At 42.1% G+C, this 23,387-nt stretch overlaps 1 protein-coding gene across 2 annotated transcripts in view; it reads right to left on the minus strand.

Moving 5' to 3' along the window:
* The window catches only part of MYO5B (myosin VB), a 377,457-nt gene that overhangs the window by 3,633 nt on the left and 350,437 nt on the right, over positions 1–23,387 (minus strand). For both annotated transcript variants that reach the window (XM_065598729.1, XM_065598728.1), the window contains 9 exons: positions 20,520–20,718; positions 16,441–16,534; positions 12,371–12,514; positions 9,771–9,922; positions 7,752–7,841; positions 5,534–5,684; positions 4,094–4,379; positions 2,809–2,983; positions 181–261 (listed from right to left, as the gene is read on the minus strand). In XM_065598729.1, coding sequence (XP_065454801.1) covers positions 181–261; positions 2,809–2,983; positions 4,094–4,379; positions 5,534–5,684; positions 7,752–7,841; positions 9,771–9,922; positions 12,371–12,514; positions 16,441–16,534; positions 20,520–20,718 — 1,372 coding nt within the window. The remainder of the gene's footprint in view (positions 1–180; positions 262–2,808; positions 2,984–4,093; positions 4,380–5,533; positions 5,685–7,751; positions 7,842–9,770; positions 9,923–12,370; positions 12,515–16,440; positions 16,535–20,519; positions 20,719–23,387) is intronic.

The following is a 23,387-nucleotide window of genomic DNA, read 5'->3' on the forward strand; positions in this document are numbered from 1 at the left end:
TTTAACAATCAGAGAACCTTTGATTACAAGCACTGAACCTTCATAATCATGTGTTAAAAGCAGAGAGAGAAGTGAGATGGAACATTAATGCTAAATCGATACCATTTTCTCTTTGGATTTTCACAGTTGCTGATCTTTCACTGTTGGTGTTTGTCTCCATTTTATGGCCATTTAACTTACCTGAATGTTTCGTATGAAGGCTACTGTCACACGTTCTTCAAACTCATTAACAGGAGTATAGAGATTTAATATTTTTACAATCTGTTGGAAACAAAACAACAGGGTTTTAGATGGCCAGCAGCAGCTGAACTTCTCAATGGCATGAAGCGCCGCTACCCAGTTTCTTGATGTTGCCACTTTTGTAGAATTTTGCATCAGTCTCCATATAGGAGACAGCTAAGGCGTGTAAATTGAGGAATGCTGGGGGTGCTCCTTCATGTCATTAGAGAAGGTTGTGAACTAACCATCTTAACTTAGTGTAAATACTTAGAATCTCAAGAAAGCTGAACAGAACTGAATGAAGAGTAATAGGAAAACTTGTACGTAGAAAATAGGAGATGAGTGTCTACAACATTCATCTTTGAATGTCATTAAACCACCTGTGGGCGAGCAACCTGAGTAATGGCACGAGCATATGTCGAATTTCTCGTGCTCCCTTGTTCCCTTCCTGGTGCATGTTATGTCCTCAGGTATCTGTCAAGTCCATCTTTTAGAACAGTACTTGCCAACTGGTGGGTCTCCACCTACAGGTGGGTTTGTGATGGGGACACCTGAAAGGTTGCACCACATGTGCATTAAGATCCAGGAAGACTCTGGATAGACAACTTGCTCCCTCCTTCATGCTCCTTCGGCCACACCCTTTCTGGTTTTAGCCCAATCCTGCTGCAGCTCCTCATCCATGGCGCTCAACCCCCTCCACCCACCCACCCATTCCACTCAGCTGCTGTGGAGGACAAGTGTTAATTCCAAAGGCTGCACGGTGGTGGAGGGAGGATTAGAACACCCAGCACCCCACACTACTCCTCGCTTCCACTGTTTGTCAGATAAAAGGGTGTACAATTGAATATTGAAGATTAAGGACCTGCTCCACTGAAGTCTACAAGAGTTTTGCCATTGATTTAAATGGAAGCCTGATCAGACCCAATGAGCAACTGGTACATTGAAGTAGCAGTTCTCAACCTTTTGTCACCTCAAAATCTACTCATGAATTCTTGCTCTGAGCACAATTTTTTAGGATAGAGTGGGCCTTGATAAGAAGCTGCTTGTGGATGCTGGGTCACAAAGACAGAACCACTGATTTATACTTTAAGCTCCTCAGGGTAGGACCCTGGCTTTCATGGTCTACGGGCGTCCCTAGCAAAAACAGTGGCACTGTGGAACATTCTATGTAATATGATTCTAGTATTGTCACTCTGAATGTCTGAGTCAGTGTGAAGCAATGCAAACAGTTACAAGCATGGTTGAGAACTCTTTTTGTTCAGAATATTACCAGGCTAAATCATCACTGGGATTCACAGTCTGTTACAGTCTGATTTTTATGTTCTCAGCCATTTTGACTTAACTAATTACACCCATGTGACAGCAAGGCATGCATCTATACCGTGCCACAAGTCCTAGACCATTGTGATATCAGAGGCTACTCAACCAATTGCCATCCTTATTCTACAGCTAGTTTGCATACAAGTGTTTCATTGTATGAGGGAGATTGCACAGATGATGGATTATGGCCCAATTGCCACACCTATATGACAGCACAAGCTTTCAGCTACTAGGACTGAAAAACAATGACATCATCTGAAAGCTCAGCTACAGATGTCAGTCCCTAAAAGAATATTCTATATTGTAAAAGAATATTCCATGTTGTAGCATGTGTCTTGACATCTACACGCTGCAGTGAAAGAGACTGGCCTGTACCCAGAAGGGATGACATGGGAGATCTCACCTTTTCTCTCTCCCATTTTGTAATGAGGGGTCCCAGAGGCATAGATTTCTGCTCTACTCCTCTTTCCTTCCCTTCCCATTAAATACACTTCTTTGTAACGTTCTTGTGAAGTCTGGTCCAAAAGAAACTCAGAGCTTTTATTCTGGAGGCCTGTAACACTTACTGGCAAATGGTTTGTTCATTATCTGCCAAAGGCAAAGCTGGAAGGCAGCCCACAGGCCAACAGTAAATCAATTTTGAGGCACCACTGCTACAGATTTGTAGACGATTCTTGTTATTACGTGAGATATCTCTACTGCTCAAAATAGCAGGATGGTTTTCTTACATTTTTACAGAATACCTATTGCATTTAAAAGAAGTATCACTCACTATTCAGCAGAACTGTTAGTTATGAGGACCGCCCCACAAGTGTTTTCTCCCATTGTAGCTGCCTGAGTTGTGTATGTTTCTGAAGCAGGTGGGATGGTCCTATCTAAAGCTGGAAGCGGTGGAGGTGGCATCACCATCCAGGGAAGTCACAGCTGGGCCCTGAAGCCACTACTAACGGAGGAAGAGGAATTTGAAGTGGGGGCGGCTGACAGAGATGTGTGTGCATTACCCACAGCTGATTCATGGATCCTGATCCTACCCTGCACAGCAAATGTAGAGATTACCTGTCAGGAGAGTTAGAGAGCTTGGCAGCTAGTTTCTTGGCAGCAGTAGCAGCTGGGAGGGCAGGATGTGACCAGAAAATTACTCAAAAAGGGTATGTCCCACCCAGCATGTGACACTTGAGGAGTACCATGTCCTAAAGCATCCTTACTGCTGTAATGCATGGGAAAGAACTCGCACCTGTTTCATAGCAAACATGTCCTCCAGTCCCTTACCTGCTGCGTAGAGAGGGATGTACATAAGGAACAGATAGCCTCAGCATCTTCTGAAGTTTTCTTTTTGAGCTGAAGCAGTTGTGCTGCCTGGATCAGGGGTTCCACTGTCTCTGCTGCTCCACTCTGTTGCAAATTCTTCCCACGCAACCATTCCTCCAGCTGGCTTATGTTATACCTGGCCCCACACAAGTAAGATGTCAGTTGAAAGTTTCCTTCTGAGGGCTCATTTACTAGTTTAAGAAACATTGCATTGCTGGAACGAGTGGAGTTTTTGATGCAGATGTGTGATGCGTACTGATTAAGTGGTCTTGAGAACCAGTACAAACTCCTGGACTCCACAAAACCACAGGAGAATATTAATAAAGTTACGGGCTAGATTTTATCTAGCTGTGTAAAGGTAGAAGGGCACAAGCAGCTAGATTTTCAAAGGTATTTAGGTGGCTGGTGTGGTTTTGAAAAGTACCTAAAAGCAAGTTAGGCACCTAACTTCCATTGATCTCAATGTGAGTTAGTTAGTTAACCTGCTTAAGTGCTTTTGAAAATCCCACTAGGAGTCTAAATACCGTTGAAACTCTGACCTGAGGTGCCTCCCCCAAACTTCGGTGCCCAAGCACAGTCCTAGTCTTTCTGATCTCAGCATGCAAGCAAAATATCATTAGGAGTTTGTTTTTAAATCATCATTAATGTTTATCACAAAAAGCAGTTGAAGGTTTGTGCCATGGCAGGTAAATTTTCATTGCTGTTTTGTACGGTTGCACTAAATGGAATTCCCATAATCACAGCAAATTAAATACCTATTAAGATAGATACTAGGCACCTGGAGCTGATTCTGTAATCAGATCCATGTGGACAGACCCTTGTGCCTGCATGGAGCCCATCAGAAGTCAACAGGGATATACGCACAGGCTCATAGGTCTGTCTGCATGAACCTAATAGCCTCAGATATTACTATGGTGGGCACGTTAGAAATGTCTGTGATACCGCAGTACAGATGGGCACTGCAATGAGCATTTAAATCAGAAACACAAAGCGAACAATCTGTTGCAGTTATTATGCAATTGGAATTCACTTTATATTCTGCTCCTTCCTTCCTGCTTTTATTCCTGGACTTTTGTGGTTTCTGATGCATTCCCTGTTTTATTTCACACAGCTTTGCTGATCTCGTAAAATTTCCTCCTTATTTCTGCTGGAATATTTAGTCTACTACCTTCCCCCCTGTACAAATTAACAAGTTGCCTGTATATAAGCAGGTGCCCTCCCATCACTGTCTCAGCCAATGTCCTACCTGAGCTGCATACCAGTGCTCCACGAACAGACATCTTTTCTCAGCAGGAGGTTGTTCAGCGTTACTGCACTGATCATGTAGAAGAGCTGCTTGAAGACTTGCTGAATAATCTCCGGGTCCAAGCCCTGGTCACACATGATGCTGTGAAACGTATTCAGTTGGCGAATGACTGCGTCTAAGCTGTAAGAGTTGTCACCATCTACCATGCTGGATGATCGGTTCCTGTAGCCCATTGGCTTCACGCCTGACAGACCCTGGATGCTCTCACTTTCCAACATTGCAGACACTGGGGGGGAAAATTTCAGAAAGGAATGGGGACAAGGCCTACATTTCCCTATAAATCACCAGGAATGATTTGTTAGATTACCTGTAATCTGTGGTTAATTTTATGTAGTTGCTAATATGCTACATTCTACAAAACAAGACAATATTATGGCCTAACAGTATGAGGAAATGACTGGGATCCAGGAACTCTCAATTTCTAATCCCAGCTCTGCCACAGATTACTTCTGTGGCCTGGGGAGAGTCATTAACATCTGTAAATGGGGATAACTAACTTACTGTACTTACCTCGGCAGCGTACTTCAGTTAGGAAGATTAATTAGTTAATAGCTATAAAGTAATTTGAAGGTGAAAAGTCCTATGTATTAATGTTAAGAAGAATTTACTTAACATACTGTGAAAATTACAAATACCTCTGCCCAGAGCTATAATAAACTCTCCTTTTAGTCCCAACCTGTAGCCTTAATCAAGTCTACATTTAAAGTGATTAAGTGGCTGGGAAAGAAGATTAAAAGAAATAAATCTGTATCCATTGGCTAAGTAATGATTAATGGAGGGATATGACACGTCTCTCCAAGGAGCAGAAGGCTGCACACGCTGAGATGGTACAGTCCGGTACAAGCAGGTATAGGTAGGAGGGGTGTGGTAACAGTTTTAGAAGAACATAGTGTAAACATTTCCTAACAGTCTCCCAAGGGAAGTGGTGGAAACCTCATAGCTAGAGAATATATATTGTTGAAGGGAGAGTCCTTCGCTGGCAGAAAGATGGACAAAGTGACTGAGATTTTTGGTCCTACAGTTGCACACAAACTTCATATCTATGTCAGTGCCTGGAATGGAGGACTGGGATTAGAAACAATGTCATAGCTCCATTTCTTGGCACTACCAGCTCCCCAAAAGGAGGAGGAAGACAGACTATTCCATCACTGGGAAAAATCCCATTGACTTTCCCTTCAGTTCAAGCACTGTCTCATTCATGAACTTTATAAATAAAGCCACCAACCACACTGGCCTTCTCCAGAGCACTAGGGATATATTTCTTAAACTGTTATCTGTTTTATGCCACCACATGCTTTTGTTTGGGTGAGAAGAAGTGTTGCTAACACAGAGCAAAGGTCTCATATACACCTTCACATAATATAAATACCCCAAACATACCTATCATTGGTTGCAACATGCCTTCTGCTATCTTAAAGAGCTGCTGATAGATCTGAATGGAGAGGTCACTTAAAACCTGCCGGTACTCCGTGAGGTCAAAATTCTTAAGACAGTGCTCATTCTGCTTAGCGGTATTTTGTGTCATAAAACCCTAAAAACAAAACAAAACAAAAAGAGAGACCAACCCCCCCCGTTCTGTTATTCCGCCTAATAACAGTCCACTGACATCACTGCATAAAGGCCTGTAAAAGTAAATGAAAGTGTAATGTTTCTAGAATGCGACCTACTGTAGATTTTGGTCTTAACAGTTGAAAAAAAGATCAAGACTCAAAAAATCACCTACGATTATTCAACAGCTTATTCATAAGTTATTTGAATTTTTTAAAATGAAATATCATTAAGTAATCAGCTTCATTTTAATTTCAGCAAGGGGAAAGGAATGCCAATTAATTAAAAGATAAAGCATGTTTCCCACTGAATTGAAAATGACTGTTTCAGTTCCCTATTAAACACTAGGCTACCCATTTGTTATATCATGAGCACATACTTATATAGAGCCACCAGGAGCCACATATGTTAATCTTCAAGTTAAAACTTCTTTGTAAGAATGGAAATATTTGCATGATAATAAAATATTTTGACCTCTTGGTTAACTTATGAATTATACACTAAAATACCTGATTTTCTGCAGGTGTCTCCCAAAGTTTTCAGCTCTGCTTTAAATAAACAACTTGAGAATTCCCCTGCAGAACTGGAATTAATTTGCAAAGTGGACACCATCAAATTAGGCCTGAATAAAGACTGGGAGTAGATGAGTGATTACAAAACCTAATTTCCCCCATACTAATTTCCCCTACTGTTACTCACACCTTCTTGTCAACTGTTTGAAATGGGCCGCTCTCATTACCACTATAAAAGTGATTTTTCCTCCCTTGGTATCCTACTGTTAATTGAATTGTCTCGTTAGACTGACCTCCCACTTGGTAAGGCAACTCCCATCTTTTCATGTGCTGTGTATTTATACCCGCTACTGTATTTTCCACTCCATGCATCTGATGAAGTGGGTTCTAGCCCACGAAAGCTTATGCCCAAATACATTTGTTATTCTCTAAGGTGCCACAAGGACTCCTCGTTGTTTTTGTTAAATGCAGTACTGCTACAGAGACAGCAGAGGGCATACAGAAGCACAAACCACTGTTACTGACCAAGCCTTACCCATACAATTCCTTTCATACTATATACAAATTATTGGCTATACAGTGTCTCCCACATTAGATTCTACAGAAACTTGACAGATAATTTGATTCCAAGGAAATATTGGGCCTAAACAAATATTCTTGCCTGTATCCTTTGAAGCGTGACGGCTGGCTATGTTTAACACAAATCGAGAGTGAATTAGAAGGAAACTACACAAGCATCTCTATGTTCCAAATTTTGGTACCATAGTATATGGCTGTACCTAAAGTAGTGTCAACATCCCAGTGGACAGGTACCATATAAATATTTTTTATATTACCAGAACTGCGATAATCTGATTTGAACACAGATTATCAAAGTTGATTGACACTAAACTGAACAGGTGTGAAAACTGTGAAACTGTATCAAGAAGACTGGTATAAGAGATTACCTCCTCCCTGAAGAAACTTTACATTATGATTAATAGTTTTTGAAATCTCGTGCACCTCAGAAGTTCAGAACTAATTGAGCACAATTTAAGAAAAAGCAGTAACTTTCAGAAAAAAATTTAAACCCATTTTTTTCTGTTTAAAAATCATCTTAATGAAGGGCCCAATCCTGCAAACTGACTGCACTGAAGTCAAGGGGAGGGCTCTCAGTATTGGACCCAAAAGAAGATTTTTTCAATCACAGAACAGCTAATTGTGAGTTTGACCTTTGAACATTGCTAGAACTAGAGGGAAAAGTTTTAAACTAAGGGACTGATATTCTACTGCAACAAGTTTTACACCAGTATTCCTCTACGAACTTCACAGGAGCCACTCCTGAGTGACACCAGAGTCAGTGAGCAGAGACTCGGGCCCTTGTTGTAAGAATCTCTCAAAGCTTTTTAACATTTCAGCATGATTATTGATAGTTTAACATCCTAGTTTGACCCCAGGCATGGGGTGCCTGGAGATGAGCACTTAAGTGGAATGAACAAGAGATTTCAAAACGGGGTGAACGTTTTTCCGAAGCGCTGTTCTTTACATAAATGTCTCACCGTATCCCCGCTGTACTGCTTTAGACAATGTAAGAGGCGACAGGTGTTAGCCAACCAAAATGACGTCATCTGAAAGTCATCATTGTGTTTCTGTGAAGAGCAAAATTAACATGTGAGATTCCTCTTTGGCATATGAAGCTGGTCTATTCGGACAAGGTGGTTGTCCTAATAGCAGAACTATAACCCTGTGTACAACACATGCAATGAATGGCATGCTATTTTCATTCCTGCATGAAATCTCTGTTACCTTCTGTTACCATGGCTGCTACTAAATTCTGCTCTTAATTAGAGCAGGGTAACTCCAGAGTAATTCCATTTGAGTCACTGAAGTTGCTCTGAATTTGCAACAGTGCAGCACAAAGCAGAACGTGGCCCATATAGTAAGATTAGCTAATCAAATCACATGCTTCAAGGTATAAACAAATCACCTGCATGGATTAGGAAGGATTCTCCACCAACACGTATGACACTGTTCATTTGGTTAGATGCATTGTGTTAGTTTGTTTTGCCATTCTCTGAAGCATGAGATATAGGCCACTGACAGAAACAGGACACTGGATTTGATGGTCTAATAGCTATGTGAGACATCAAGAGATGTGGCATTGAGCATAAGTTTAACCTGTATCGCTACTGTATTATATCTGACGTGCCCTAGGGCCTCACTCTCAGTGCGGAGCTTTCTGTTTAACAAAAAGCTTCCTTAACCTACAAAAGCTGAGAGGCACCACTGTGTGGCCTAGTGGATTGAACACCTGCACAGTCACCAATAATTTTAAATTCCAATCCTACTTTGACAACGCACTCGCTGCCATCAGGCAAATCACAACCTCTCGGTGCCTCTGTTTTCCCATGTACAAAATGGATATAAACCCACCTCCTTTACGAGGCAGGCGAAATAGCAATTCGTGTTAGTACAGCAATTTGGAAATGAAAAGCACGACAGAAGTACTCAGTATAATTCATAGTTCCATTTTTGTAGTTCTTTACTGTAGTGCAGCTAAACCCTGGAAGATTCTTTGGCTAAGAACTGAATGTTAATTAGGATGAGATGGCCCTGCTTGTTCTGGATCTTTAATGATTCATCCCACTGCAGAAATTTCATTCTTTGTCTTTGCTTGAAATGAAGCAGGGCCTAGTTGAAAGAGATTGGGAGAAACGGTTATAAATCAGAGTCTATTTTGGGCTGGAGTGTCGTGGACATTAAAGCGATATGTGACCAGCACATTAGGTTATAGCACAGGTACATAAAAGAGCCAGCCTCCCCTGTTCTCAATTCAGGTGATTTAAGAGGCAAAAGCCAGAAGGGAAGTAAAACAATGAGTTAGCAGGTCAGGAAGCCAAAAAAGAGACTAGTGGCAGAATTAGTTGTGTTCTATGGATGGTTCACTCACTGAGCATCTCTCCTATCTGTAGAAAAGTAATTTACATCTAAGGGCTGCTCTACACTGGGGGGGGAAGGAGGGGTAAGGTTCGAGGTAAGGTACGCAACTTCAGCTACGGGAATAGCGTAGCTGAAGTTGACGTATCTTATTTCGACTTACCTCCTGTCCTCATGGCGCGGGATCGACGGCCGCAGCTCCCTTGTTGACTCCGCTACTGCCGCTCGCCCTGGTGGAGTTCCAGAGTCGACGGGAGCGCGTTCGGGGATCGATATATCACGTCTAGACGAGACGTGATATATCGATCCCCGATAGATCGATCGCTACCCGCCTATCCGGCGGGTAGTCTGGATGTACCCTAACTCTTCGATGATTTTTAAAACCCACGTGTACTGGGACAGTTTTATTATCTATATTTAGTTGACTTTAAAAGAAAATCCCAGAGTAAAACAAACAGCAATAATCAATGGGAATATTATCATGTCAATATTATACTCGGGGCATGAGTTTGTTGAATATTTGCATGATTGCCATCTGAATCTATAAAATGAGACATCTTTAGGTACCTATTTCAACCTCAGAACTAGAGCGTTACATCACATGCAGCCTCAGAGCTCATTTTAATACAAAGAAGACATACCTTTAATACTTTCTTAATGCCGTTTATGGTGGAGGTGAGTAAGGAGTGCACTTTCTGGTCGTCATTGATGTAATCTGCATGCCTGATGCACATGTAGAGGATGTAAGCAGGAAGACATGGAACTGTGGCAGAAACTGTCTGCGGTTTGAGATCTAGAAGTGGAACAAAACAAAAGGGAGTCTTCTTACAACCTAACTTTTGTTAGCTGAACAGGAGAATCAGAAACAGTAGAGATGTGTGGAAACCAACATCTCACATATCTGGGAAAGATCAGTTCTGAATGTTGCAACTTAAGCTCATCTTCATACAAGCTGCCTCGCTATCGTGTACAGAAACCACTCCAGAAATACTATCTACTAAATCTACTCTTCATCAACACGCTGAATCAGGATAGCGCGTGGTGGAATTTACTAAATATTTAATGTGAAAGCAGGGATTGCCCAAAGAGGAGGAACTTTAAAAGTTACTGCTGTGATCTGGTACCATTCTTCATTTACTTTTTGTAGAGTTTCATTAAACGCGGGTGTGATAACAGAAATCATAAACACTAATGCGTAGTGAGGCAAGTGTGACAAAAACCTGAGTATTGGATGGTGGTGCATGTGCCAGCAGTGGCTCCAACCAAAGCCTTCAGCATAAATAGCGCTCAAGAAGCTGCATATTGCAGAGACCTCAGAATGGCTTAGATGACAAAATGTTTCTGTTCCACAGGCCTACAAGAGGCTGAAGGTCTGTATTGTAATATCCCTTTTCCATGTGTCAACCCATCATGGTGTAATGTTGACAATTATTGCCCACTTAAGGAATTACAGCTTCATTTTAGCATTTTCAATGCATTGTCATCCTTGAGTAAGAATTATATCTAAGGACAACAAAAGAATGAGACAAATTGGAGGTGAATTTGTCACTGGTGTAACTCCATTGAAGTCAATGAATTTCCTATGAAGGCATGAATTCTGTCCATACCGTTTTAGAACACTAAACGGCACTGAATTGAAAGCACACTATTAAGTGGAAAGGGAAAACACGAGGATGGCTGCTTATATGAGAGAGTTGGATAAAGGAGGTTCTTGATCTGACCACTCTTGTTTTTCATTCTCTCTTTCGGGGCTCAGTGCTGCAAGGTTCTGAGCATCTCGCGCAGGGGCCTCTGGACACTCACAGTTCTAAGCAAACACACATGGTGCTGGGCTTCACCTAGAAATAGTTCCAGATTTCTGGGCCAGGGGAATCTCAAGTCCTGTGTCACAGATGCTGGTTACTATTTGTTGGAAGACGATCAGAAGTGTGGCTAATTACCAGTCCCTCAGGGGTTTGCTGGGCAGTTTGAAGGGATTATTCCCAACACTGAAATCAACATGATTTAAAAAAACAAAAACAAAAACCCTCCAAAACCCTTTGTTTTTATAAAATTCTTGAAACAGTTTGAGAGATTTCCCCTGGCACTGTCGGTGCTGCCCGTTCTCAAACATAATGGAACTCTTCACAAGTGAGGAACAGCATTTATGTGCCGCCAAACCCATTTCTAGTATGCTACTATTTACATGGTACCAAAAGTGTGCTAAATGTGTGAAGATATGGGGCACAGCACTGAAGAGGTTCAAACAGGGGCTACCAACTCCAGGACACCAGATTTACTTCACTGATTTGGAGAAAAAAAATCCTCTCTTCTGGAACAATCACTTTTCCTTGAGTCTGTATTATCCTCTAATTTTTGGATTCATAAAATGAAAGTCACAGGTTCCCTTTACAAATTATATTGAGAAGCTTCAAATTTGTAAATTCAAAGTGGGAGGAACCTCCATCCTTATCCTTACCCTCCCCCTGCTTACAAGGACATGCACACATAAGATACCAACATAAAACAGAAGCTATTAATATAGAATATAAACCCAAGCGAGGACTCAAGGTTGGTTTATTTACTGCTTACCCTGTGCTATATCTGTGCACATCAGAAATAACTGTGCTCATTTACTCTAACAAAATACTAAATGAATGAAACATTCCAGCACTTGCTTTTCAGGAATGATTGGAGAATCACGTACAGAACCCCATTGCTATTAACCTGAAAACAAATTTTGAAGTCTGAAAAAAGAAAGTTATAATCCGTAAAACACACGATCCGTTCTTTTCTTTGTAATTATCGACTTCAGACAATTTAATCTAAGGGAAAAAAAAGTCAAAGCTAGCTGAGAATTTATGCCCTATTCAATAAAGCATTTAAACACGGGTTGAAATCCATTCTTATTCTGCAAAGCACTTAAGCACATTTTGAAATCGTTTGCTGAATCAAGGTCTTAGCTAGGTAGCTGAGTACCATATGCCTTTAATATGCTCAATTTAGAGAGGTTTTACAAATATCAAACTATGTTATACCTTGAAATAAAGCAAACTCATTTGAATGGTTAAACACACACACACACACACACACACACACACACACACACACACACACACACACACACACACACACACACACACACACACACACTATATCTCCTGGAGTGATACAAAAATAAATTGGGTTAGTATTTCATATTTTAATGGTTTAGAAGGAAACGGGAGAGGGAAATGGAAAGAGAGGCAAATAAGGTCCTAACCTGTAATGAGGTTTCGGATGAGAAGTGGCTCATCTTCCTTGTAATATTCCAACATTCCCTGGAAATCTTTTTCCTTCCGTTGGACAGTGACCTGCCTGGTAAGCTCATGTCGCCTCCTCTCTGTCTGTGCTGTAGCTTGGGTCGCTGTGATGAGAAAGAGACACAGCTGAATGAATCACCGAGCGCGGTACTTCCATGATAACTATGCATTACAGGTCTGATCCAAAGTCTGTTGAAGTCCTTTGTGTCTTTCCTTTGACTTTAACGGCCTTTGGATCACCCCTGTGTGAATGTGTGACATGAGTTTGTTATAATATTAGCTGCTTTAGATAGACAGATAAAGGACCAGAACCATAACTTGAACTCCTCATTCGGGCAGAACTCTCACTGACAAAGTAAAGGGTACAAGATAAGGCCTAAAAACCTACAAACATTAGTTCCTTTAATAAATGTAAGATTCACTGGACAATATTCAGAAGATGGTGACCTTACTGGAATCTTATGAACGTATTACTAACACTAACAAAAGCCAGGCTTTGGGAAAATATGCGTAAGCAACATATCTTGTCGCAGAATGCACAGCAAAATTAAAAACTACCGTGTCACGCAGCTGAGTATTGTACCTACATACAATTTTAATCAAATGGAAAATTATGAAGGCCTAATGCAAGTAATGGTAAATGTCAGTCGGATGCATGTAAATTACAGTGACAAAAGCCATCTGCACCAGCTGTGCTACTGTGAAATTCCCTGTTTATTCAGCTTAATTTCACTTAATGTCTAGTTTTCTGAAATCAGTTCATAAAATCAGAGCACCAGAGTTTATCACTGTATCCAGTGAGGAAGAGAACTAGTTTCTATGCCATATAGATCTCTTGTCTCCATATTATTTTCTCATCAAACTTGGGGCATTTTTCAACAACCTTTCTAAATATCTTTAATCCCCGTGTTAGTCACAGAACAGAATTACTTAAGAGTAGGTGGAGTTTCCTTTTGAAACACTACATCAGCCACAATACACACTGCATTAAAAGAGCAAGGGCCACTTAGAGTCATTAAAAGGACCGTTTCAAATCCCACATCATGTACCAAATATGTCAGGTAAATGCCTTCTAGTAAGAGCTGAACATCCATTCTCGCCTCAATTCTGTGGATGATTTATCAGGTTTAAGATGATCCACATCAACAAATCCAGGATCTTTGGAAGAGGTTGACAATACAGGGACTGACAACGTCCACTGAAGACAATTGAAAGATTTCAGCATAATTTGGGAAATAACTTCGCAGTTATCTCCACCCTTTGGTTTAGGACTATACATTGAGGATGGATGAGGTGACTGACTGAAGGTTTTTTTATCATAACGGTAACTGAGACTAAGGTTCAAAAGTGCCCTAAGCATGGCTTGGGGTGGGGTGAGGGAGGTTAAAAACGTGGGACCCAATTCTCCTCTTTCACACCAGGCCAGATCTCAGTCCATTGAACTCAATGACTTCACCCATACAGTAAGGTGGAATGACACAGAATTTGGCCATTGGAGCTGAAGCAGAAGTTCTTGTGCACATCCATCTGAAGAGCAATGCATACATTTCACCTGTGTCCAGCTGTTCCACTATAGAAAGCTGCTGGGCTCATCCCCTGCCCAGAGTATCGTACCAAAATAGAATACAGAAGAATTACAATTGGAAAGGTCACAGAGACTCACTGGGCAACAGAGAGCTTTGTGGCAGCTGCAGAACAGAGTCTCCATTTGTTATGCCTATTATATGCACGCCAAGAAGTTTGACTCCTCCCTCTTGCTCTGAAGCCAGGCCTCCTCCATGAAGAATGAAGCTTTGAGAAAGAAAACCTATACGATGACCTGCATTGAACACCTAAATTACTTGGAGAAGAAACTGGTGACTAGTTTGTAGGATGACAAAGAAAAAAGATGAGGAGTATCTGACAAAAGTGTTAACTTTTAATTACATTTAGTAAAGAGAGACATAATTCTGAACGAGATCAAAGAAGAAAGAGCCTAAAAAAAGTCTATGATGATGGCTCTAGGCAAATACTTTTATGACGGTCATAGCACTAACTCCAAATCCCAAATGTTGCTATGGAATATGGGGGCTGGTATCTGGTCCTGATTGCCTGCATGCCTTTTGAGGCTAGGCCTGCATACATAGGAAAGAACGTCATTGAAACACGTAGCTGAATGGGCAGTGTAACAGTAATGAAGAAAGTGCCTTAAGACTTCTGAACAAAGGTCCCAAAGAAGGAGCTGGGGGACGAATAGGAAGCAAACTCATTGTTAGACATCTGAAATATGGAAGATGAACTACAGAAGAGGATGGTTCTATTTCCTAGTTATGCTTCAATACTATAGAAAACCTGCATACAAATAAGAGGATAATCCAAGGAAACCCATCCTGAAAGGTGAAAAAAGGATGGCCAAGGAAACCTAAGCTACGTGTAATGGCTTGTCTAGATGAACACCGAGTGTGTGGAGTAAACTCTACCGTCCACCAGCAAGCTGCGCACTAACTGTCCATGTGTACCCTCCTACTGCACACTATAAATGCCCTAGTGTTCTTTGACATACTCCCGCTTCAAAGTAGAGTATGTCACAGCACACTAGGGAACTTCTAGTGGGCAGCAGCAAGGTCCACATGGACAGTTAGTGTACAGCACACTGTAGGTTTACACCACCGTTTGCTGCACACTCACTGTTCATCTAGACAAGCCCCTAGAGTGCTACAGAGGAAGAATAAGGATTAAATGGATAGACCACCCTAGGGGATTCTTGAGGCCTAAAGAAATGCACCTCCAGGTGCATGTTTAAAAAGTCCAGTATAATAGCAGCAATGTGATGGGTTGTGATCTTTAAACTCCTTGTTCCATAGTCTCTAGGGCTGCAAGTTCAATGGGTCAGGAATCCTCAGGAGAAAAAAAAGAATAAGGGCATCAGGATGAAGGGATTCAACCTGCTAGACGCATTTTAGAAGCTTGTGGAGGCCTGGAGAGCTCTTCTCTCTCTCAGATGAGGCAAGGGGTCTAACTGTTATACAACCAATAGGCCTAAATTGACATTTCTTCGGACATGAGCATTCAGGGCATTACTGTGACCTGGCATACACTGGAGAAGAGAAAAGGACCCAAATCAAGGCCAGGTCCTAAGATTTCCTTATTTCCAACAAAGTCACTTGTTTTGCCTGGCTCTGTTGAAGTCACTAGAGTTACACCAGGGATGAATCTGTCCCCAAGACAATTTAAAAAAAGGAGACATACCAAATGCTCAAGCGACAAATGTTCAGAACTTGGAATCGGAGATATGTCCAAAAACGCTTAGGTGCAAGACAAGTAAGTGCTCACTTAAAACGGGTACTAGTGAAAACAAGCTTTGATTGCCTCAGGCAGCTATCCATTTTGCAGGTGCATGTTTTACATTCGAGCACAACGAAGGTGCCAAGTTATGATTATATGACCATGAGGGTAACACCTCCAAGAAAACAGACCACAAACATACTGAATGCAGGAACGTCAAGGCCCAGATACCGTTAGGAACAGTGAAGTGAGAGTCATGCACATTGTTTCTATAGGAGAGAACTGACAGGCATGTATTGTGGGAGGAAAAGCTTCTGAGAATGACGTGCAGTGATCCTTAGGGGTGTCCATGGGACACCTACAGGGCCGGCGCTTCCATTTAGGCAACCTAGGCGGTCGCCTAGGGCACCAGGATTTGGGGGGGGGGCGGCAATTCGGTGGCGGGGGGGATCCTTCCGCGCTCTGGGTCTTCGGTGGCAATTCTGCAGCGGGTCCTTCACTCGCTCCGGGACCCGCCGCTGAAGTGCCCCGAAGACCAGGAGCGTGGAAGGACCCCCCCCACCGCAGAATTGCCAACGACGACCGGGAGCGCGGAAGGACCCCCACCTAAGGCGCCAAAAACCCTGGCGCTGCTCCTGGACACCTACATGCTTCTCTGTGGTGTTGGAGGTGGAGACAAAGCCACAGAACAAAACCCAGACACCTAGTCTGAGCCTAGAGTAACAGAATTCCATTTCCCCAGAGAAGGTAACAAAACCAGAATTACCTTCAAAATCCTGGACCTTCTTCATGTAAATCTTTAGCTGTTTCTTCAGCTTCTTCTCATTCTTTTCTAGTTTTTCTAGTAACTCTTTGAGATCCTGAAAATTAGGAAAAAGGGTATTTAAAAAATTGCCCCACTGGCTGATCATGACCCAGCCCTCTTGGATACAAAGACACTGAGAAGTACATATATGCTGTATTGAAGCATGTTAAAAGGTGTGTGCAAATGCAACACTCTGTAAAGCTTCCCGGAGAATAGCGGTTTACATCTTTCCATTGATTTGTACTATGATCTGGATCTCTGAAAATGTGCAGCACTTCAGGGTCAATTTCTACAGCAAAGATAAGAAAACATCTGCCTTTCAGACTTGTCATGTCCACTGCCACCTGCAGAATTCCTGTGGCCAGGAATCACCCAATCACCAGGGAGCTTGGAAGAACAGGGTCAGAATGGCACCTGTACACCCCTACCTGCAGAAAGCTTGTTTATTCCGAGGTACTGAAAAGTTTAAAAAATTAGCCCATCTATGCACATCCAATGTTTAAAAAAAACCATATTGTCTTTGCAGAGGCCATTTCAGTCAGTGTCAGAACAATCAATCATGTAACCTGAGCTTCTTCTTTTCAAGGAAAAGTAGAGAAAGCCTGCTGTCAAGTTTCTCCTGCACACCGGTGAGAGAGAGGGAGAAAATGGCAGCTTTCAAACAGTTTCCTACATGATGTTATTTTAAAGAACATCTTTCTTCTCTCCCTAGCAGCAACCTTCTGATCCAGAATTTATGGTGTGAGGCCCTGATGCTGTGAACTTCTGAGCTCCCTCAATTCCCAATGAATCTAGTGGGACTGAGAATGCTCAGCCTCTTGCATGTTCAGGCCCTCAATGACTGCTTTTAAAAAAGTCTTTTAAAATAATGTTGCCATGGTATTTAAAGCATGACTCTGCTCCAAGCAGTGACTCCAAAAAAACAGCAGGAGGGAGTCCCTGTTCATTGCCTTTCAGTGACTCCCATAAAAACCCTACTCAGTTTACAAGTAGACAGATTATTTTTCCTAAGGCCTGGGCTACATACATTTTTGTGCTGGTTTAATTATCTCAGGGTGTATGCAATTATTTTGGTTAAAAAAAGTCATAATGGTACAATCCCTAGTCTGGATGCAGTTTTATATCAGTAGAAAGGTGCTTTACAGTTGATTCTCCTTCCCATACAGGATTAGCTATAATGACATGCGGCACCTTTATACCGACATAATTGCATCTATACTAGTGAGGATGTAGTTTCAGCCGTACCAGTATAGTTAGAGCAGTACATCTTGTGTGTGTAGACAAGCCTGCAAACTCACCCTAGAACCTGAGAATCCCACCTCATGTACCACTGCCAGAAACAAAGCGTTTGCAGGCCAAATTAGGCCTTCAGTTATTCATGTGCTGCCTCTCACACATATAACAGGTCAGAATTTCACCCTGCAACTGGAACTTGATCATAATTTTTTTTCTTTTTTGATGATTGGTGAGCGAGGCGAGAATCCAGTTCCCTCTCCTACAGTTGTGCTGACTCTGGTGGTAGCAGGAGTAAACAGTAGTAAAACTTATATTTGTCATTGAAATCAGCATATGTGATTGTGAACACCCACAGGGCACAGAAGTATTGAGTAAGGAGGTGCCTAGTCTCACTTCAGAGTAGATCTGCACTTCACGTGCTTTTTGGAAAAAAAACTCGTCTACATCTGATTCTTCTTCCTAACCTCCGTATAGGGAGTCAACACTACAAAATGAAGTTGACCTAAGTTATGTTGACATACAGCCACTGCAGTAATTACATTGCTTTTTTCATGTCCACACTATGCTCCTTGTGTTGGCGGTGCACGTCCTCCCCAGGAGCACTTGCACCGATTTAATTGTCAGGGTGGGGAATTGTGGGATGGCTTCTGAAAGGCAGCAACATAGAATCATAGAATATGAGGGTTGGAAGGGACCTCAGGAGGTCATCTAGTCCAACCTCCTGCTCAAAGCAGGACCAATCCCCCAACAGATTTTTACCCCAGTTCCCTAAATGGTCCCCTCAAGGATTGAACTCACAACCCTGGGTTTAGCAGGCCAATGCTCAAACCACTGAGCTATCCCTTCCCTGCAATGCAATGATATAAGCAATGCAGTGCCTACACTGACACTGCATCGACCTAGCTACATCACCCTAAGTGCTTCACTTCTCACAGTGGTGGAGTTATTAAGTTGGTGTAGCGGGCAAATTACATCGTCAGGAGCGACATTTTAGTATAGACACTTACAGAGCTAAGTCCATGAAAGCTGCCTTACGTCAACCTAACTCTGTAGTGTAGACTGGGCCTTGGGCTTTGTTATTCTACATCCTATATCCCCATGATATACTGCTGGTCATCCCCTCCCTTTGATGGCTATGTAAAGCGTTAATCACCCACTAAATGACTGATAGGCTCATGGTGCTGGGTTAGGATGGGCTGTTTTGTTGTCAAGGCATAAGCATAAATGCTATATATTAATCATTTGGCTGGATCCTGCTCCCATTCAAGTCAGTGGCATAAGTGCCACTGACTTCAATGGAACAGGATAAGCGCTAAGCTTTTCTCCTTTATCTCTAGGGTTTGCTGCTGCTACCGTCACTGCAGGCAAGAGATGCACCTCTGCCAAGGGATGAAAGTTGAACGCCTCACACAGCGAGCAAGAGATTTTTGTTTTGCTGTATGACATACTTTTCCCTAACACAGAGGATTAAGAATGAGTTAACAGTTGCCCCCCAAATTGGTCTCATGGGGTCTCCTCTCTGAATGACTGTTTAACATCAGCTGAAGAGGAAATCATTCTTTCATCTGTCTACATGTTCACATAAATAAGCCCAGGTCTCCCGTTCCTGACTCCTCCTGGAAGTATTATGCAGTAGGTAATGATTTATAGTTTATCACCTCAGGGCTTTATTTCCTGGCTGCCATTCATATGTAAATGATTCTGACTTGTCTGTTTGAACATGATAAAGTTCTCCAAACAGACTCTCTTGAGTGAGGCAGCAGCATCTACCCACCCACATGGGCTCAGGAAATGCCAATGCTTATAAATAAGGCTACGCTTTTGGCACACACATTTTTAATAAATTTCACAGCACAGGTGTGCAAAAGAATGAAAAGTCACAGAAAGGTCACCAAATAATGTAGTTTTTGCTACATTACCATACAGAAGACTATTGGGGGTGCTGAAGGTGAGGCACTGTGGGGAAGAGAAGATTTGGCAAGCAAGCCCACCCTGCATTCACCCTGCAGCAGCAGGTCCTAACACATGGGACGGGACCCGATTCCCTGCTCTGGGTGTTGCACATGGAGATGCAGTGCCTCTCAGGTATGGCCCATTCACCCTTCTATAGATGGAGATGGCGGGGCGGATGGGCCAAACCCAAATGGTGCTGTGACCCCGTGCACCAGGTCACCATGCCACTCAGTTTGGGGGCCTAATCAAAAGTGTTTTTACAGCCATTTCCAAGATGTTACAGACTTTATTCAAATTCATGATTTCTGTGACAAAACCGTAGCCCTACTTATAAATAACGTTAATAGATTCAGAGGTTTAAGGCCAGAATGGACAACTATGATCATCTAGTCTGATTTCCTGCATAAGATGGACCATAACATTTCAGCCATTATTCCTGCTAGTGTAGGGAGTTATTCTTCCCCACTATGTATATTAAAGCGCACAGGGCCAGACTGTGGCCTTAAGCCATTTTGCTTATGTCCAGAGAATGGCACAATGTCACTGGGTACATCACAAAATATGATCTTTTACAGCATGCAGCATGAGTTCTCCTACTCACCATCCAACCCTTATAAACCAGTGGTTCAGTGTTCTACAGCAATTGCCCACTATGTTGTTGGAGCACCACTGGGAGTGCTTGGGACGACTAGTGCATATAGCTTATGTGAAGGCAGCTCTGCTGGCTGGCTGGCTGGGTTCATATACAAGGGTGGGTGTGATGGGAGTACTTCCCATCTCACCTCTATCAACCACTGATCTGTTTTTACAACATAGGTCATGAAGAACAGTGGTTTTACATGATCTCTTACCAGATTTTCATTTGTGAGACGTGTGATTTCTTGCTGGATGCCAAATTCCACCTGGGCCTCTGGTGGTAGCTGTAGGGTCTGGAAAAATGCCTGCTGCTGTTTCTCCATCTCTTCTCTCAGGGTTTCCATCTGGGTTTTCAGCGTTTCCACCTCCTCTTCGTGCTCTCTCCTCTGATCCTGAAGCTGGGCTTCCAGGAGCCTGATAAGAGGAGGAGTGAAGGGACCATTATGATAATCTATTCTGATCTTCTGTATTACACCGGCCAAAGTACCCCAGTAACTTCTGCATCAAGCCCATGACTTCTGTTTGAGCTCTAGCATATCTTTCAGAAAGACACCCAGTCGTGGTTTAGATTCAAGTGATGGAAAAATGCTACGAAGATTCGTGTAGTTTTGTGGGGAGGGAGACAATTTGGTGCTATGGCCCTGGTCCACCACTCCCTGAAGTTAACTGAGGGACTCCCATTCACTTGATTGGGAACTGGATCAAGCTCTCAGTGTGCTACATGAAAGTTACACTTCTCCTACAAAGCAGCGGTAAGGGGTTTAGTTACTGTACATCCTTTGCTGAGAAACCCAAATATCTACAGATACTTTAAAATAACTAGATAAAAAACAGCCAAGTATGAATTAGTGAAGACTTAAGCCTAGATTTAAACAACCACCAGTGATTTCAGGTGTTTCCATTTTTAGATGCCCAATCTGAAACATCTTAAAGCAGCTTGATTTTCAGACAGTGGATGCGAAGCAATTTCAGGAAATCAGGCCGCTTTAAGTTGGCTTCAGCTTTGCATCCAAACACTGAGATGCCCCAAACCACTAGTCACTTCTGAAAATGTAGGCCTAGCTTTATAACCCTTTGCAGTGGAAAATATCACACTGACTCAGATACGGCAGAAAGACTGCAAGAAGTTTCCATTTTCCATTTATTTTTTATTCTTTTCTAAGTCATCTTGAAGAATAACAAGTTAAATAAACCCCTTAGAAAGTGCATCAAAGGAAAATTGAAACTGTGGCTTGGGGGGTGGGGGGGAAGGGGGTCCTTTAATCACAAAAGGAGAAGAATTCCATGTGGATGCACAGCATGTAGTTCTGTGCAGTGATAAATTAAAGCACAAGCTGTACTTTCAGTAAAATGGACCGTATGAGCCATTTTTGCGCATTTCTCTCTCCTTTTCCTCCCACACACCTTCCTAATTCACATGGAAGAACGATTCATCATGTAAAGGTTACTGCCCCCCTGAATGGGGCTGCACTGCTGGGTGTACTGATAAACAATGTTTGGCAAGTTAATTTATTTTTAAGGGTACCAATTATAGTGTACCAAATGGAAATCTCTCCCTTAGTGCTTTTAAGTATTCCAATAGGATCTAAACAAGATTACAAATGCTAGCAAAGTGGTTGCAGCAAGACTGAATGGTTTGAACAAGAGACTGAAAGTTACAAAGTCCAAAGATTTAGCTCTGTCTCTGCCACTGATTTCCTGTGTGGTCTTCAGCAAGGTACTTAAGCACATGCATGAAGTCTGGCACATGAGTCATCCCACTAACGTCAAGAGAACTATGCTTGTGCTTAAATGTAGACACGTGCTTATGTACTTTGCTGAATCAGGGCCTTAATTAGGGCAGGTCAAAAAGGTTTTCTATCTAAATTGTGCTTCAACAGAAAACTTGGTTTTCAACAAGCCAAAGTTTTTTGTTTTTTTGTGTGTGTGCAAAAGGTCTGCTTTCCATGGAAAATGTTGTCTTTTTGATTTTCAGCTGAAAACTTTTCAGTTGTTCTGTTCAGCGGAGTCCAACCTCCTCCCCATTTTCTGCATATATATGCACGCACGCACACACACACTTTATATCTGTCAGATGGAGATAATAATGAACCTGACCTCAATGACATATTGTCAGAGGTTAATATTGTGTTGAGCTTGGAAGGTGCAAAACCTTCCACTATGCAGAAAAGTACAAGTATTTTCATGATGCAGTTTCATGTGGGATCAGGTTAGATCTGAACCAAACACACAGACAAATATGGTCCTCCTGTAACTGCTGTTCTGAGGAATGTAGGCAGCCAATCATCCCCGTCATATTTTTCATATTATTCTCGAAAGAGCTGCTGCCCACCCTCTGATTGCTTTAAAATTGACACTACATTTTAATAAATATTACTACTACTTTCCCCCTGATAGTGCTTTTCATCAGATCATTGCACTTTACAAACACTGATGGAGAGGCTCACAGCACCTCTCTGTGAGGCAGATAAGTATTATCATCCTTGTATTACAGAAGGATAAAGTGAGATGGTAGAAAGATTATCAGAAGTTCTGAGCACTCCAAATAGTATCAGAATTGGGAATAGGCTACTGGGAATTGGGACTCCTAGATTCTACTTTAACCATTATTCATCCTCCTAAAAGGTGATTAGTTTGGAGAAGTTATTACAAATGCACTGTCCTTGCACGGGGGACACTGAAATTGCAGGAATCACCTACAATGTTTCCCTCTGATATATTCATCCACAAAACAGGAGTGCATTGGAATGAGTGTCGGAGGTAGTAATAATTCTCCTTCTGGCACACTTCTAGACATTGGATTAAGTGGAAAAGGAGTAATCCAGGTGAATTTGAGCATGCAAAGAGGACAAAGAAAACTACATTTAAAAGGGACTTAGCATCCTTTCTTACATGTTCATGAACAGAGCACTTTAATACACTTTTACATAAGGAGAAGTGCAGTCAGAGCACTTATAAAGGGACTATAATTATGACACTTGGGGCGAAACCCTGACTCCACTGAATTCAGTGGAAGTTATGCCATTGACTTCAGTGGAGCCAGGAGTTCGTTCATAAAATACCATTGTTCCTCCCCACCAAAT

This window comes from Chrysemys picta, chromosome 6, assembly GCF_011386835.1.
Source record: "Chrysemys picta bellii isolate R12L10 chromosome 6, ASM1138683v2, whole genome shotgun sequence".
Lineage (NCBI taxonomy): Eukaryota > Metazoa > Chordata > Testudines > Emydidae > Chrysemys > Chrysemys picta.